The sequence below is a fragment of the Urocampus carinirostris genome, chromosome 1, assembly GCF_059441175.1.
Source record: "Urocampus carinirostris isolate Australia breed hairy pipefish chromosome 1, RoL_Ucar_1.0, whole genome shotgun sequence".
Classification (NCBI taxonomy): Eukaryota; Metazoa; Chordata; class Actinopteri; order Syngnathiformes; family Syngnathidae; genus Urocampus; species Urocampus carinirostris.
The window spans coordinates 11,819,642-11,836,562 of record NC_142349.1 but is presented as its reverse complement, the minus strand read 5'-3'; the positions used below and the strand labels follow the sequence as shown (position 1 = coordinate 11,836,562).

General features: G+C 38.7%; 1 protein-coding gene across 1 annotated transcript; it reads left to right on the top strand.

Annotated features, from left to right (window-relative positions):
• and2 (actinodin2) lies at nucleotides 1–11,269 on the top strand. The gene is made up of 6 exons (XM_088320553.1): nucleotides 1–54; nucleotides 126–206; nucleotides 3,375–3,416; nucleotides 4,075–4,238; nucleotides 5,480–6,382; nucleotides 10,904–11,269. Exons 2-6 carry the CDS (start codon nucleotides 149–151, stop codon nucleotides 11,267–11,269), a joined length of 1,533 nt encoding a protein of 510 aa, XP_088176679.1. The 5' UTR covers nucleotides 1–54; nucleotides 126–148.
• The last annotated feature ends 5,652 nt before the right edge of the window (nucleotides 11,270–16,921 follow it).

The window sequence follows — 16,921 nt, the reverse complement described above, 5'->3', positions numbered from 1 at the left end:
GGGAGTCAGGTAAAAGGGGACACTGAGACAGAGACCATTTCAGCACTAGTGAAGGTAAACCTTTGAGTCGAAAGTCGTACGAAAATCTAAGTCTGTGTCTGATTTGGATGCTTTCTATTCGACAGACAGGAAGCGCCTCAACGCAAGAATGGCGGCACCTTCCCTCATCCATGCCGGAGTCCTCATTGCCATAATTTTCTTACCAGGTGATGCAGTTTTTTTTTGCCTTTGTTTGCTTGCTAAGTCCATGTAAGATAACTCTTTCATTTTAGTAGACTTAAGGATCTCAAGGTTTGTATCTTAAAAAACACTTCTAAAACATGACACTGCAGCTACAGCAAATCCAAATGTTTCACAGGTGATAAAAAGTGCTTCAAAAATCTTATTAAAGATTCAGTTCATATGTATTTTACAAGAACTATAAATTAAATGAACACTCAGAATATTTAAAAGTAAGCTGTGCTCAACTGTTGTGTTGTATTGGATTTAAAAAAAAAGTCAGAGCCAAACCTGTACATAATATGAATAAATAGTATCCCCATGTGACAGAAATACATCATTCTCATTGTTGTTGGATATTTGATCTCTTTTCGGAAATTAAATAAGGAGATCCATCCTTAAAATCCCAACAATTATTTTATTTGGAATAAAGTGTACAATAGTTTTGGTATTGTTAAGAATTGTTGTCTTCCAGTATTTCTTAACTTAAAAAAAGTTAACCTTACAAAAAACTACACTTCAAATAAGCAAGGTTTTCTGTCAATTGTCTTAGATCACTTGCAGTACCCACTGTTACACAGAGAATGATCCTGTCACCATTATTTTGTTTAACTCACTTTAGGAATCATGGCTGACTTTGTCAGATTTTTCCTGGTGTAAAGAAACAAAAGAAAAATATGCCATATGTCATTTTATGTTCACCAGTTTATTTTTTAGCATAGTAATGATTTGCTTTTTTAACTTCTTAACGGCCAGTTTTTAGAAACTCAAGTCTCACTTAGTTATAAATCATAGTGTTCAAAAAAAGATAATGTATTTTAAATTGGAATTTATATTTAAAGCACATAATTATAATATATCATAGATGACAATTTATTTGTACCTAAGCAAGGGATTTCAAATATTCAAAAAAGTTGTTTGAATAAATTATTGTATTCCATGTTGATTTTATAAGGGACATCCTGTAATGTCGATTCATTATAATTTCTGAGACATTATACCAAATCAACCTGAACGCTTAAATTTGATAGACAACATAAAACAAATAACAATTTCATAGTCTCACTTTATTTCTATTTAAACTTCCCAAAATAATTTCCATTGGTTCAATAAATGACTGCCCCTACCTCCTGGTGTATCAGACGTGTTTTACCATAGACTTAATGTTTATGATAAGAAATACTTGTAATCAATGTTCCCTCTAAGCTAGGCGCGTGCGCAATCGCGCACTGCCCGCACATTCTCAGCGCACATGGAAATCTAGCCAGCGCACAAGAAAATCTAGCCAGCTCACAAAAATGAGGGCTCAAAGTTGCTAATTAAGAAGCGAATTAAGTCAAAGTTACAGTGCATGAAGGTAAAAATACACGGGTTTCACTGACGCTGTGTTCTAAATGCGGTATTTTGAAGTCAAGGTCCAAGTAGAACGAAGTTGAGTAAAGTCAGTAGTTTTTCGAGAACCGGCTTCTTCGGCTCGGCTCACAAAAAGGAATCGGCTCTTTCGGGTCCTAAACGGCTCTTCAGGTTGTTTTTGCTTCTTTCATCCCAACATGACCAAATATTATGTAAAATTAGGCACAAAATGACTTAAAGGAAGGAGGGAATAGAACAAAAAAGAAAAAAATACCAAAATGAAAAAGTAGTGAAAAACTCAGAAAAAAAGAAACAAAAGGAAGAAATAAAAAAAGGAAACATTTAGAAAAAAGCCAGGAAAAAAAGAAAAGAAACAAAGGAAGAAAGTAAATAGAGAACAAAAAGAGAAAAGTAACAGCTAGGAAAAAATAAACACAATGAGATTTTTTTAAAGGAATTTAATAAAAAGTAGAAAAAAACAGGGAAAAGGAAGAAAAAGTTTGGGTTTGCTTTCAAATAAATTCCAATTATATCAAGTGAATCTTGTTGCCAACATTGTACTTCCACAAAAAAATGTGATTAGGTATAATTCTGTATCTTGCAACCGACTAAATAGCCCCCAAAAATGTTAGTATTATGCGACAAAATATATCAGGAAAAAAAAGAAATGGTTATCTTGTGAAAGAATTGTATAAACAAACGACGTTTGTAGGCCGTACAACCTTTGCAATAGTACATGAGTCAATTCATTCAAAAGAGAAAAATAATTTTGCATTCCCGGAAACTCAGCAAAATGTAACTTGATGTCAAGTTTTGGACATGTTTGATAATGATTTAGTTGCCACACTTGGGATTGCTGTTGCTTACTGTTGTTTCAAGCATTGCTCACCGACTTTGTGTGAACGCTCAGACCCGTGGAAAATTAGAGGGAACATTGCTTGTAATATTACAATTTTTGTTCAAATAAAATGACATATTGGAGCCTTGTATTGCTTAAGATTAATAAAAATAAAAACGTTTTACTTAGATTATATACAATAAATGAAATCTATTTCATAGATGTCATATGTACCTCCTAAGAGCAAGGACATAGGTTTGTTGATAGCATTGGGGACATTTTTTAGTGATCACACAATTTTGGTGGGAACAAAACGATGATTGCTCAATAATGGTGGGGAAACGTCTCCTCTGTCCATGTTCTAACTACGTCCTTGCTCGAAAGAATGTGTCAGCTAAGTGCACTGAAGTAACTCTTTCCTAAGAGTAGTTTGGGATTCAGCCTGACCTTGCAAAATTAGAGCCACATTTTACAAAATACAACATGGCACCTACGCCACCGAAACAGTGCCTCGGCTTTTAAAAGCTCATGAAAAGTCCGATCCAGACTGCTAGCTAGTGTCCCAATCAGCTGAGTAGACAGTTTAGACCTTTATGGGTGCTTAACTTCAGAAGGAAACCCCTGGTGGATATTCCTCACGGGAATGCGGACGTACATCCGCGTACAGTTTTTCATTTTTCATTTACAGCGCTGCGGTAATTAGCATGTTTGGGGGCCTCGCTTTGATGTTTTACAAGTAGATTTGGCCCCCGGTTGTGGAATAAATACACAGATGCTAGTTAAAAGTGAGGGCGGGTAATGCCAGGGCGTCGCGGTCTAGGCACCTGCCGCGTTCCGCCCCCCCGGGTCCCATTTGGGCAGCTCAGCTCTTTTTTTTTATACGTGAAGCTAAAATGCAACATCTGGTCCTTGTCAGTGAAGTTGCCTGTTAGTAGTTAATGTGACTCCTGTGTGTGTTAAACAGAATTCCTTGGGGCCGTCCCATTGGACCAGCGCGAGGAAGAAGGTGAGGATGTTTCCATGGAGATTCTTTAGGGCCAACTCATTAATTTTGGTGAAGGGAGGGGATGAAATGTTGAACATTAAAGCAGAAATAAACTGAAGGAGGATGAACTTTGTTCTCCACTGCGTGTTATAATCAATATCCAAGTTGTAAGACTAGCCGGATATAACGAAGCAGTTCTTGAGGATTTTATTAGAATAAAACATTAGAATAAAAAAAATATATATATTCGGGGCCTGTGAGTAGAGGTAAATTTGGACTTGAATTGCTGTTAGCTTGCTAATACTGCATCTTTTATTGATTGGCCCCGAGGGAGTTTGGCGAATACGAATCTCTGGTCGTGGTCTCACTATCGCCCCCTGACATGAGGCACTCAGTTATCCTATCACCCCTCATGCAAGTAAATGTGAAAATTCAGCAGTTTTGAAAAAAATACCAAATTGTAAAGTTAAATGAAAAAAAAAAACATTAACACTGAATAATTATAACTCATACATATTTTTAATTGTATATATCCATGATGACAAGTGAGGCACAGCGACTACACATCACTGCAAATTGGACAATCCCTACTTCCTAACAAGTTCTCAAAATATACCATTTTTATTTTTAGACAAGCAGAGGTCAAAATATCTTATGTTATGTGTTGTTGTGTCTTCAGTTGCCGCTGCGTCTGATGACCTGAAAGCTGTGGTGATGGCCAACCTAAGGAAACTTGTACGCCACAGGAGGAACGCGCCCGCCATGGCGGTGCCCCAGTTCAAGCGGGTCCCCGACTTCTGGGGGTGGTACAAGCACTTCATGGACAGCCACAACCAGGAGGGGGTGAGCCATGCCAAATGGGTTAATTAGTTCCTTATCTCATTATGAATTTATTCTAGGGATAACAAAATTATTTAATTGATTTTTAAAATTGTAATCGTTCATTTGAAATGTACCACTTTAGATTTTTAGAAATACCTGTTTGTTGTATAAAATGAATTATACAGACAAGTTAAATTTTCTGTATATGCTGCGGTCGGCTAAAAAAATGGTCTGTGGCCATAGTCCTCCATTACAGATTTAAAGAAATTCAAGATGATTTTAGGCCCATGATTTTGGAATAAAAAACAGATATGACCATGCTCCTATTTTTTTTTTATTTCTATCGCAACTAGGGGTCAGTTAAAAATATTGATAAACTGATATTTACCATTATTACTAAAAAGCTATCGCATCAAAATTGCACTAATGCAAAATCGCTTCAAGTAGTTTTCCCTGCGCCAGCTATTCCGACGCTATGGTAACCATTGAACAGCACCTTTCTAGGAGGTAGCATCAAGAGGAATCCGCGAGCCACTTTCGTTGTTGCTAATGCCAAATAGGATATCGTACAAGATACACACAAGCTATTGCAAATCCACCAGGGCAGCAATATTTTGGACTTGCATGGTTACTAATAGCAACGTATTGGATCTGGCGACCTGCTCGAAAGCCGCTGAACAGGCGCACTGTAAACTGTGCCAATGTGCACGCAAAAACCTGGTTCACCCTACCACGTTTGATGCAGAAAAGCAAATAAAACGGGAATAATGGGTAGGAAATGTATCAAACACAAAAATCACTGTGTTTATTTGTTTATAATGCAGACTCGTGTATAACGCGCATGCTGATCTTTTTTTTTTTTAAATCAAAAATTTGTGTAAAATCTTTTTTCACCTTTTCTTAGCTCAAACTAAGCTTTGTATGTTTTGGGTTTGTGCGACCACGGTTAAAATCATTCATTGATAACAATAAACACAATATCAACATACAGTAAAGTTTACGATGTATTTTTTTTGAATATCCAATTCATTTAGACCCAATAGTTCCCTCTTTGTGCTTTTTTGCCTTTATTTATATCTTTAGGGACAACCTTTTTTTTCCATTCTCTGACATTCGTCTCTGGTACTGTGATAATGCAATAAAAATCTAAAGCCTTATCATATGCCATCTCTATCACAAAAGTGCATTGAATTATTTGTATTATTAGTATTTTGACATAAATGAGTAATGGTGTTCACACAGGACATTTTTCAACGTTATAGGTTGAAGATTTAGACCGTCTGTACGTGGCGTATCTTCAGAATAAGCACAGGACAGAAGAGGGCCCTTCTTTCAACCACTACCTAAAGCACCTGAGCGAAATCTACAAAGCCTGTGCGGAGTCAGACGACCCTGAATGCATCGCTGAGTCGACCAGCAAACCCAAGGCGGCCGTTGTAATGCCCGCTCCCATTAAGTCCGCTCCTGTCCGGATGTGCAACCCTTACGTCGACCCCTACTGCCTTTTCCCCCTGACTTCCAAGGTCGCTGCCGCCCGCCCTGAGCCTGAGCCGGCCCCAGCCAAGGCGCCCGCCCACATCCCTAGTCCATTGTTGCCAATGCCACAGAAAGGCCCTACAGGCTTCTACCACTACGCCCCGATACTAGAGCCATTCCTGAACCACGAGCAAAAAGCAGAGCTGCTTCGTATCTGCAACACTGAAGACGTCGAGTGTCTTCAGTACCACCTGAGAGCAGCGTACGGCTATCGACCTGCCCCTGGTCCCCCTCCGTCTTATGCCGCCCTTAAGTGTGACCCCAAGGACCCGTATTGCAAGCCAATGATGGTTCAGAAGGCTCCCACTGGGTTTTACCAACTGCTCTCCAGTAGCTGCGACCCGGCAGTGGATCCGCTTTGCGCGGACAACGCTGCTGCCCCCACCGGCCTAGGGGCTGGTGCAACACCTCAGGAGCAGCACTGCAATCCATTGTTTGACCCTGGCTGCAACCCGTTGACCGCCACCAAGCTGGCTAGCCTTACCAAGCCTGTGGTGGAGTATGCCACGAAAGGCCAGCCCGCCAACGTGGCTGCGCCCCTGACCTGCGACCCCCGCTACGATCCCTACTGCATATTGGCAGCCGCGGTTGCCCTGCGCAAGCCCCAACCACAACTGCCAGAGCAACAGGTGTGAATATGATTACCATATTTTCCAGATTATAAGGCGCACCTAAAAAACGCAAATTGGCCAGAAATTTAAAAGTGCACCTTGTAAGCAGGTGCATTGGAGGATACCTTTGGAAATGCATGCAGTGTTAATAGGTGTATATTACTACACAAGGTTTTACAGAATATTTGCATATTTCATCAATCATTCATCAATCGTAGATCAAAGGTGGCCCAATACATTGTATGCAACAGGATTCAAACCTGGGTCATGGCGGCAAGGGTGCCGGAACTTTTTCACCGGACCTCCAGTGGTACAGATGACACCAAAAAGGCATTAGAGCATATCTCACTGTTTTTACTCACGATGCCAAAAACACTGATTTGCATAGTGCATTCTAATCGGTTAAACTGTCTCTTCACTTCTACACCTATGCGTTAACAACCGAAAACAGCATTTCTTTCAACAAAATACAATACCATATATTTTACGCACACATACATAATAAACCTTTTCATATGTCATTGGTGCCCCTAGTTGTCTATTATTAAAGTATCGGAGTCCTCACCCTTATGATCCGAGTGAGATTACCGTTGCAAACAATGTTTTGCTATTTTAATAAACTGATTAACAATTATATTGTGGCATGTACTGGAATAAACTGATTAGCATATAATAAACATATAGCATATAAGTAAACGCCTGCCAGTAACTCTTACTGCAATCTCAATTTCATGTGCCTTATAGATCCGGAGACCTTATGTAGGATCATGAAAAAATACTATTTTTACGGGGTGCGCCTTATAATCCGGTGCACGTTGTAGTGAGGCAAATTGGATAAAATGACATTTTTTGATACCCTTAATATGTAATTTAAAGTACATTGGTACCTTGGCTTTGGAGTAGGGATGGCCAGATGACAAATATACTCAAATTCATAGTAATTCATATTCATTCTCGTTCATTCTCATTTAAACATGATTTCCACCATGTTGCAATTTCTTCTTCTTTCTTGTGATCTCACAAGAAGAACTTGCTGCAGCACAAATAACTAATAGGCACACACTCATATGCATGCTAACGTTTGTTAAGACTTAGAGGTGATTAGATAGCATTTCATACCCACCAGTGATGTGCAGTCAGGGTAGGCCATGGGGGCTGTGCTTCACCTGTCGTGAAAATATAAAATTAGAAATATATTAAATGGTTTTATTTATTCAGTGTCAGTGTAAAAATTCTCTTCTTCACTGAATGTCATGATTTTTTGAGTTTCTTTTTCAAAATCGCTGAATTGTTACATTTTCTTTTGGATATCCATCCATCCACTTATCCTCAGTAGGATCGCGGGGGTGCTGGAGCCCATCTCAGCTGTCTTCGGGCAGTGGGCAGGGGACACCCTGAACTGGTTGCCAGCCAGTCGCAGGGCACACAGGGACAGACAATTCGCTCGCTCATTCACACCTAGGAACAATTTGGACCGGCCGATTAACCTGACATGCATGTTTTTGGAATGTGGGAAGAAACCGGAATGCCCGGAGGAAACCCACGCAAGCACGGGGAGAACATGTAAACTCCACACAGGAGTTTCGATCTCATGACCTCAGAATTGTGCCGCACTTTCGCCAACCACTGTTCCACCGTACCGCCCATTCTTTTGGATATCTCATCTCATCTCATCTCATCAGCCGTACCGCTTATCCTCATTAGGGTCGCGGGGTCTTTTGGATATAATAAATACAATTAGTATGTAACGTGTCATTGTGCTGAGCGCCTGCAGATGTAGACTGAGGCACGCAATTTTCTTGCCTCATGGCAGAGGGCGATATTGGGAACAAGCATTCTGATTTTCCGCACACCTCAGCCCCAAACAGTAGAATTAGTAATAGTATTAGCAAGTTGACAGCAAGTCAAATCATCCAGTATTATTTTTTTTTCAGTGCGAAGACTTTTATTTATAATAGAGGATTACTTATCAATCACATTTAAAAAAAAAATTCCAAACACTAAGATTTTATTTATCATTTAAGGTAAGACAAATAAACGGTTTTCCTATGCTACAGTTTATATATAAATTGCTTTCTTGCTCTGACAAACAAATGAAGAATAAGCTCTAGGTTCATTTCTTGGTAAATTTGATTGTGCCTGAGCAGATACAAACCTCACTGCACCCGAACGTCTCTGATACCAACTTTAGTCGTTCACCTATTGGTATTGAATAGGAAAAATTTGCATCGTACCATCCCGGAGTTTGCAGTATTCCAATTACAAATCTCTTGCTCATTTATTTTTTTACTATGTTGTCTAGTTAAAAGCAGGCTTTTGCTAAAACACATCTCCAAATCAAATTAATGGGTCAATTAAGGTTCTGAAATGTGCTTACATGTGGGAAATGAGAGCCACAGTCGCAACTTCACTTTCATTTTGCCTTCTGTTTGCTGAATGTAGCTAATGATCAAGACAAAAATACAAAACGTGAACGCTGTGAAAGACTATTATTGGCTACAACACGCACCTAACCTGTAGTCTGTGATTTTATTTGCTAGGGCACCAAAACTTCCTCTTGGGGGAGTGATGGCAATTAAAAACAGATTTCAAATCATTTCAGTATTGATAATAGGTTTGGTATACAGGGAGCCTGAATTGCAAGCTTAGGAGTACAACAAATTAAACTCATAAGTCAAGATTCCACTGTACAGCGAGTACACGGCAAAAACTCACAACCGCTAACTTTCCCCATTGCACATTGAAACCATTTTCAAAGTTCTTTTAACCCTCGTGCTATAAACAGATTTGAAGTCATGAAAAAAAAATTTGACTATTGTATTTAACGCACACAAAATATATTTAAGCATAAAATGTGTTGGAACTACTGTAGGATTGGAGTATCTAATTGTTATCAGATGTGTTTCTTTAAAATTAGGAGATTAGTCAGGCAATGGTGGTGTGTGGATGACTGGGCGTGAGCTGTGGTTGACAGCTGCTCTTTAATGACTGCTCCTATTATGTTTGTGTTCTACTCTCCCCCCTTACGATTAATAAATGAGAAACAATTGTGACTGGCTTTCTTCGACCACATTTGATTGCATTTCAGTAAATCTACTACTGAAAACAAAATGAAATCAAATTATATATATTAAATATAATTTCTACAAGTCTGGAAGCAAGTACGTGGGATTTTGTCCGTTTTGTTTGGGTGAATATTTTTTCAACGGTAGGGATTTTAGTGTTAAATCCAAAATGAATTGAAAATAATATTTACCAACAATCACCAAAAACACATGTTCTGTTTCTGATTGCTGTTGTTTTAACAAATATAGAGCCACTAACTATTACAGCTCCAATATCATGTAATTCTGCATCAGTTCAAATAATTTGGGGCAGGGGTCCGGAACCTTTTGGACTCAAAGAGAGTGATGTTTGATGATTTCATAAAATAGTCGAATTAATATTAATGCCAGAGCCTTCTTCTATATAAAAAAAATATCCCACTTAAAATGTTTCTCCTCCTCCTTCTTATTCAAGCAGATCGTTGAGGTTCATTTTTGCAGTCAACATTCGTCTTCAAAGCCTTCAAGCGTACCGTTGATCATTAGTTTTTTTTTTAAAACTTGCACAAGCTACTGTTTTAGGTTTACAGATCCCTTAACCACCTAGGTGGTTGGGGCACCACTTCCTGTGGTGTGTCTTGGGCAAGTACAGCCTGGTTGCGTCCATCCCTTATCAGGCTATTCTTTTGGGTAGAGGTTCGTTTCCCAATACAAGTTGCAGGAGCATCCTCCTGATCTACGATACAACACCTTCATCATATGGCTGTAGTTATTTTTCGGTGTAAAGTGTCATCCCACTCTTCAGAGACGAGCCGGACCTCTGTATTGACTGGCAGCTTCGTGTGACAATACTGATGCCAGATCCCAAATCAATTAAGCGAAACAATTTTGTTCCAAAATTTGAGTATCAAATGATACAATACACATTGCATCACTTGTGGCTTTCATATTTTTGTTGAAAACAAACTTTGTAGCTACTACGTTACATCCTTAGCTCTTGGGACATATCATAGGCTTTTTGTTTGAATTATTATTTGTTTTAATAAATACATAAATATCTCTATAAATTCAAAAATGAAATGGTTCCAATACTGCATATGACGACTGATGCACCCCATTGGCATAAAATCTTCAAATATTTCTTCTTACTATCCTCCAATTAGAGAATCTGTACTGCGCTACTGACACTAGTGATAGGAACACAGTGTTGCCCAAATGCGTTAAGATAGTAAATTTTATCTCCAAGCCAGGCTCACAAGCTATACGTTCCCAACCCCTTATTTAGGAGCAAAAACACCAGAAATTTGGAAAATATATTGACTAAAATGAAACAAAAACACATTCTCTCTTGGTTGCTGTAATAGTTAACCTGAAAAGGTCAAACTTTGATCAAATCTTGGATTTTGTACATCTTGGAGACATTTGATGTGAATATCGAACGTTACATGTCTAGCCAACTTTTACATGCTCACCAATCCATCAATCAATCAATCAGGTCCGCTACAAGCTGGGCATCCGTGGCAAAACCAAGGAAGGCCACGATTGCTACGTGCACTACGACAAAGACTGCACTCCGGTCGACCACAAGCAAAAGGCTAATACTCAAACCGAGTCCCGTTGCCACCCCTTCGACCCCACCTGCTCCAAGTTTACTGCCCCCGCCGCCGTACGAGCCCGAGGACCCGGTACAGGCGGCGTCGTCCTGCCGGACCCAGACTGCGACCCTGAGGTTGACTACAACTGTCGCCTACGTCTTGCTGACTCAGAGGACGAGAAGAAAGCAACGGAAATGACCAAGAAGACCACAAAATCTAGCGTTCCTTATTACGGGGGCTTCCTCAGGGCCCTCAAGTTGTCTTAAAAACAAAGTGAGAATATATCCTGGAGTAAACTACAGAAATTGGAGCTTTTAAAAATCAGTCAAATGGCGTGAAAGTTGCGTGTAAGGAGAAAAGAATCATACGAATGTGTGTGCGATGGACATTTCTTTTGTCAAAATAGCCAAAGTGTATTTAATTCTGATTTCAAACTAAGTACATTTCTTTTATTTACTTTCAAAAACCAAAGCTGAATGGGCGTTCACCACAACTTATTTTCTCTTTGAATCTTTTAATTGATCAAACTTTTACTAACTGTAGATGTCGCAGCTGAAAAGGTTTAGTTTGTAAAGGTCATTCATTTGTTGAAAATAAATGGAAATGGTTGGCGGTTGGCGGTTATTTTGTCAAATTCGCTTGGTGGATATGAAGCAATACTCTAAATATACTTGGGTCGTATATATATATATATATATATATATATATATATATATATATATATATATATATATATATATATATATATATATATATATATATATATATATATATATACATGAGAGTAAGGTTCCTGAGAAACCAATCCACTTTTCCAGATGATCAAGTAATATGTTTTAGTCCACAGTATCAACAGCATCACTGAGATCCAGCGGCAGAAGCATTGGTTACCGGTACTTAAGCCAGGGCTCTCTCGGTAGAGCAATCTGCCCTGAATCCTGACTGGACAGATTCAAAGAGATTATTTACAGACATAAAGTATTTCAGTTGCTGTGCAACAACAAGTAATTTTGCAAATAAATTTAAATTTGACAAAGGCCTAAAATCGCATAGGCCTTACCACATTAAAAATTAAACAGCATGTCACACTTAACAAGATAATTAACAGAGAGGGCATTTGAAGCTACTATGCCTCGGGTCAGAACAAGGTCCAGAGTATTCCCATTTTTATGGGTGGGCACATCAGCTATTTGATTAAAACCAAATACATCAATCAGAGTCTTAAAAGCAACCGTTAGTAGATTAGATGGGGAATTTATATTGAAATCTACAATAATTATAACTTTATCTGCATGAGTTACTAAGTCAGTTAACTGTTCCGAAAATTCATCGAAGAATTTGAATATGGTCAAGGTGGGTGATACACATAAATACTACATAAATTGGTGGTGACATAGAGGAACTCATAACAAGTGCTTCAAACGTTTTAAAGACAGTAGAGGTACCTGGGGTGAATTTCAGTGTACTTTCCAAAATAGGAGCAGCAATGCCACCTTTTTTTGCCAGGCTGTGCCAAATCAAGCAAAGTGTAAAAGTAACAAATTTAATGTGTAGAAGTGTACATTTCCAAGACATTGATTATTCTTTCTTAAATAATACCTTCATAATCATAACAATCGAAATAAATATTGGAACATTTCTAGATTATTTTGAGGCACATTTTGGAAATTCGTAGAAGAGTCAATCACAACCAAAAACATGTCGGCCTTTAGAACAACTTGTTCTGAATTATTGTTTGGGGCAAAGAAAAAAAGTATTAGGGGTTTATAAATAAATATGAGATTTCTAAAAAGAAACATTGTGATTACTGCAAATGTGATTGTTTTTAAGAGACATGCCAGAACAATGAGTTGCAAATTCGATGAATGGGAAACCCCTTTTTCACAGCAAATCCCCAAAGTATTAACAACTTTTGCCTTTCCGAGCCTTATTGATTAGTTTCAGCCATCTGCGGAGTGTAGCAGCTTTAGATGGAGCTCATTTAGATGGATGTCATCACCGGGATTAAGTTTTAGCCCAAATTGACTTTACCATGGATTACAGTACTTCCTTTACAATTTTGAGAAGGGTTCCTTGATGGTTTTTTGGTACTCTGTGACTGGATGTCAAATTAATTTAGCTCTATCTATCAAAGCAGAATTAGGGCAATTCTGGCCTCTTCTTGAAGGCCAACTTCAAAATTATAGTCAAACTTTGACTTTATGGTCCACCCTCATTAAATGGCAGTGGCAGCCCGTGCTTATCACACCTACGCCTTCAGTGAAGGCCTTCTTGGCCTTGATCGAACAAATATCCATCCAAAAACCATCAGTAATGGCATCACGTTTCGAGAAATCCTACACAGAAGCACTTGTGCGCACGACTGGGAGTCCATAATCGTGTACAACACAGGCTATTTTCCCAAGCATTTAATTATCAATAAAACTTATTTAGCCATTAAGTATAGTTAGAAACACTATACATAATATCAAAACATTTAAAATAGAGTATTAACAATTAATCATCCTCGACGTTTTACCTCCTCACGAGAGCTTGCTTCTCTTAAAAGGTTAGTCTTGAAAATGGTTTTGCAAGTATTTCTGCAAACAAATATTTTTAGTCATCTCCTTTAGCCATAGAGGGTTAAAATGTTTTACCATGAAACGTTTTTAACATTTTTGATTGAAAAAAAGTTATAATGGGGCTTGGTTGATCTGCATAGTGCTGTCTCATCTTACCTCAAAATAGGTTCTAATCACTAGACTTGTACATGTAACTTCATTTTTTTTCTTCTTCAAGTTAAACAGCAGTTGGCCGCCCCCTGTCACGTTCAATAGGAGGCCTTTTAGCTGGCCTTATTGTCGCCATCTCGGGACCTGGTTGACTGTTGCAACCATCCATTAGCTTCATGTGCTATTCACTTACAGTGCTCGGACACCAGCACTGTTGATTCATACAGGCTGACGACACAAGCTAGCTGAATTCTGTGATTGGGTAAAATCTGTGACATTTAACTTGTGGAAGGGTTGTACCTAAATAAGTAAAATATGAGAACCATCCTACATCAGGAGGTAGAGCGCTCGTCTTAGGATCAAGAGGTCGCAGGTTCGATTCCCGGCTCCTCCGTGTTGTATATGTCGAAGTGTCCTTGGGCAAGACACTGAATCCCTTATACCTCCAATAAGCAGGTAGGCGCCTTGCATGGCTGACTCCCTATTGGTGTGTGAGTGTGTGTGTGAATTGGTGAGTGTGAAGCACATTGTAAAGCGCTTTGGGAGGTCTTCATTGACTTGAAAAGCGCTATATAAATGCAAACCATTTACCATTTATATTTCCACTGAAAATGGAAAATGTCCAAAGCAACGAAAGCTAACGACATGGAATTGGTAAAATCAGTTACGGAAAGATGGAGAGAAATGATGAAATGAGAGAAACGAGGAGTAAAATAGAAGTATTACAAAAGATGGACAACAAAATGGAGAAAATTCTGAACGAAATGATAGAAACAAAAAAGAAGCAGGGTTATGTGCAAAAAAGAAATGACAGAAATTAAGAAGTATTTGATGGGACTTAAGAACAAAGTGGTGAAAATCATCGAGATAGTGATCAACAGGTGATTTCTTAACTCGGAAATTTAAACCTAACTGTAAATGAAGACCTTGTTGAGTTCTGTTATCAACTCCTATCAGGTGGGAAAGACCCCCATCTGTCTTTCTACGGGTTTCCAACCTATTGGAGGAGCCTGCTATTTTTTAGGCAAGGACCAAAACTAAATGGTTAAAAAATGTACTATCAATAAAGAAAACAGACTGCAAGACAGCACCTACATGTCAAATATTAGGCATGTTGGATCACAATTTTTTTGTTAAAATAAAACGTCAAATTAAAACACTGCTGATCAAGAGGGTTTAAGACCTGGTTAAACTGGTAAAGCAAACACTGTGTTGGATTCTCTGTTAATTTTTATTTTAAAAGGATTAGATTTATCCTATTTATTGTCCAAAATGTAGATGCAGACTTTTGGAATATTCAATGATCACAAATGATGAAATTGCAAAACAATACCAGATTAAAAGTACCAAGGAGGGGAAAAAATTACAGTGTGAGTTTTTTCTTATTTCTATTGGAATTTTTTGATGATTAGATATAATTGGTTGCCAGCAGGTGCCCTGTGACTGTCTTGGAACCAGTTCAGGGTGTCCCCTACCCACTGCCTGAAGACAGCTGTGATGGGCTCCAGCACCCCCTGCAACCCTAGTGTGGACATCATAATGGATGGATAGATGGATTTAATTGATAAAAAATGTATAACCAACAAATGAGTGTGATGATGAAATAACACTGATGTAAATGTATGATTAACAAATAAGTGATGAGACATTTTAAGATTTACATAGGAACTTTACTTATGCTTAACTGATCCAAGGACTTTCGCCTCCCAGTTTGTCAAATGAGATAGCTTATTTATAAACATGAACAGAAGCTGTACGGAAGTATGTAAAGAAAATTTAGGACAAGTATGAAAAAGCTTTTTTGTTTTTTATTTCTCCCTATGTGATACCATGTTGGTCCACGTCCAATCCCATTTCAATTATTTCAGGAGAAAAAAATATTTGTCTCAGAGAAAGAGGAAGAGAAGGATGAGGAAAGACTATGTTTAAATGGATTATCAAATTATTGCTATAAGAAAAGGATGAGGAAATAATAAGTTTGAATGGATCATCAAATGATTGTTATAATGATGTAAGATATGATAATTTATGGGCAGCACGGCGGCGCAGTGGTTAGCGCTTGTGCGGCACAGTTCATGTCTCAGGAACCTGTCGTGGGTTCAAATCCAGCTCCAGACTTCCTGTGCGGAGTTTGTATGTTCTCTCCGTGCTTGCGTGGGTTTCCTCCGGGCACTCCGGTTTCCTCCCACATTCCAAAAACATGCATTTCAGGTGAATTGGCCGGTCTAAATTGTCCCTAGGTGTGAATGAGCGAATGAGCTGTCTGTCCCTGTGTGCCCTGTGACTGGCTGGCAACCAGTTCAGGGTGTCCCCTGCCCACTGCCTGGAGATGGCTGGGATGGGCTCCAGCCCCCCCGCAACCCTAATGAGGATAAGCGGTATGGCTAATGAGATGAGATGAGATGATAATTTATGTGAATGATAGGAGAAGCATTTTTGGGAATGGGTCTTCTATAACCGTTAGGCTTCAACCTGCCCTTTTTTCTTTACAGGTAAATTGTTCATTTTGCGGTGTGTTGTTTTTTCAACATGACTGAAAAGAGAAAATAATTGGGAAATACAAACATGTATAAACTCGGGGAAAATATTATAGTAAATATTTTACACGGTTGTATTCACCACACTCACGGATGGAAGGGGGCCATGGTTGCGTATGATCATTGAATGTGATGGCTGCAAGAGGACATCTTTGGTGAGGGATGGGGTTATTGTTCTATCTTCGTTATTCACTATCCATTATCCGTTATCGGTCAGTTCATAATACGCTAGAAAGCCTAGGAGCCGGGACTCTTACTCTCAGCCAAAAGGCCAAGCTAAGGTCCTAGCCTTAAAGCCTTGCTGCGATCATTGCGAATGCACCGTTCCCGGAGGTTTTTTTTGGTTTGAACAAATTTATTGACACTAAAAACAGAAAACAATCATGACAATCTCAACAGCAATTAAGCACATTCACGATATTATATTCCAATATTACGTTTTAAACAGCAAACATAAAGTGAGGTTTGAACAAACCTTCTCGAAAATCTATCATATTCACAATTTCATTATATAACATCTTTGTTAGTGTCAATAGATCCGTCCAGGCCAAAGTCGATTGTTCTCGGTCTGAACAAATCCACTGACACCAACAGCAGCAAAACACAGCCATCAAGCATATTCACAATTTTTTTATATTTGACAATATGACGTGACGATATGACGTTTTAA

What these genes read in the sequence shown, in the direction of transcription:
- and2 (XM_088320553.1), top strand. Translation starts at nt 149, where the DNA reads ATGGCGGCACCTTCCCTCATCCATGCCGGAGTCCTCATTGCCATAATT. An exon ending in ACAGCCACAACCAGGAGGGG is followed by an intron (nt 4,239 to 5,479) that starts GTGAGCCATGCC and finishes TCAACGTTATAG; the next exon opens with GTTGAAGATTTAGACCGTCT. An exon ending in CACAACTGCCAGAGCAACAG is followed by an intron (nt 6,383 to 10,903) that starts GTGTGAATATGA and finishes TCAATCAATCAG; the next exon opens with GTCCGCTACAAGCTGGGCAT.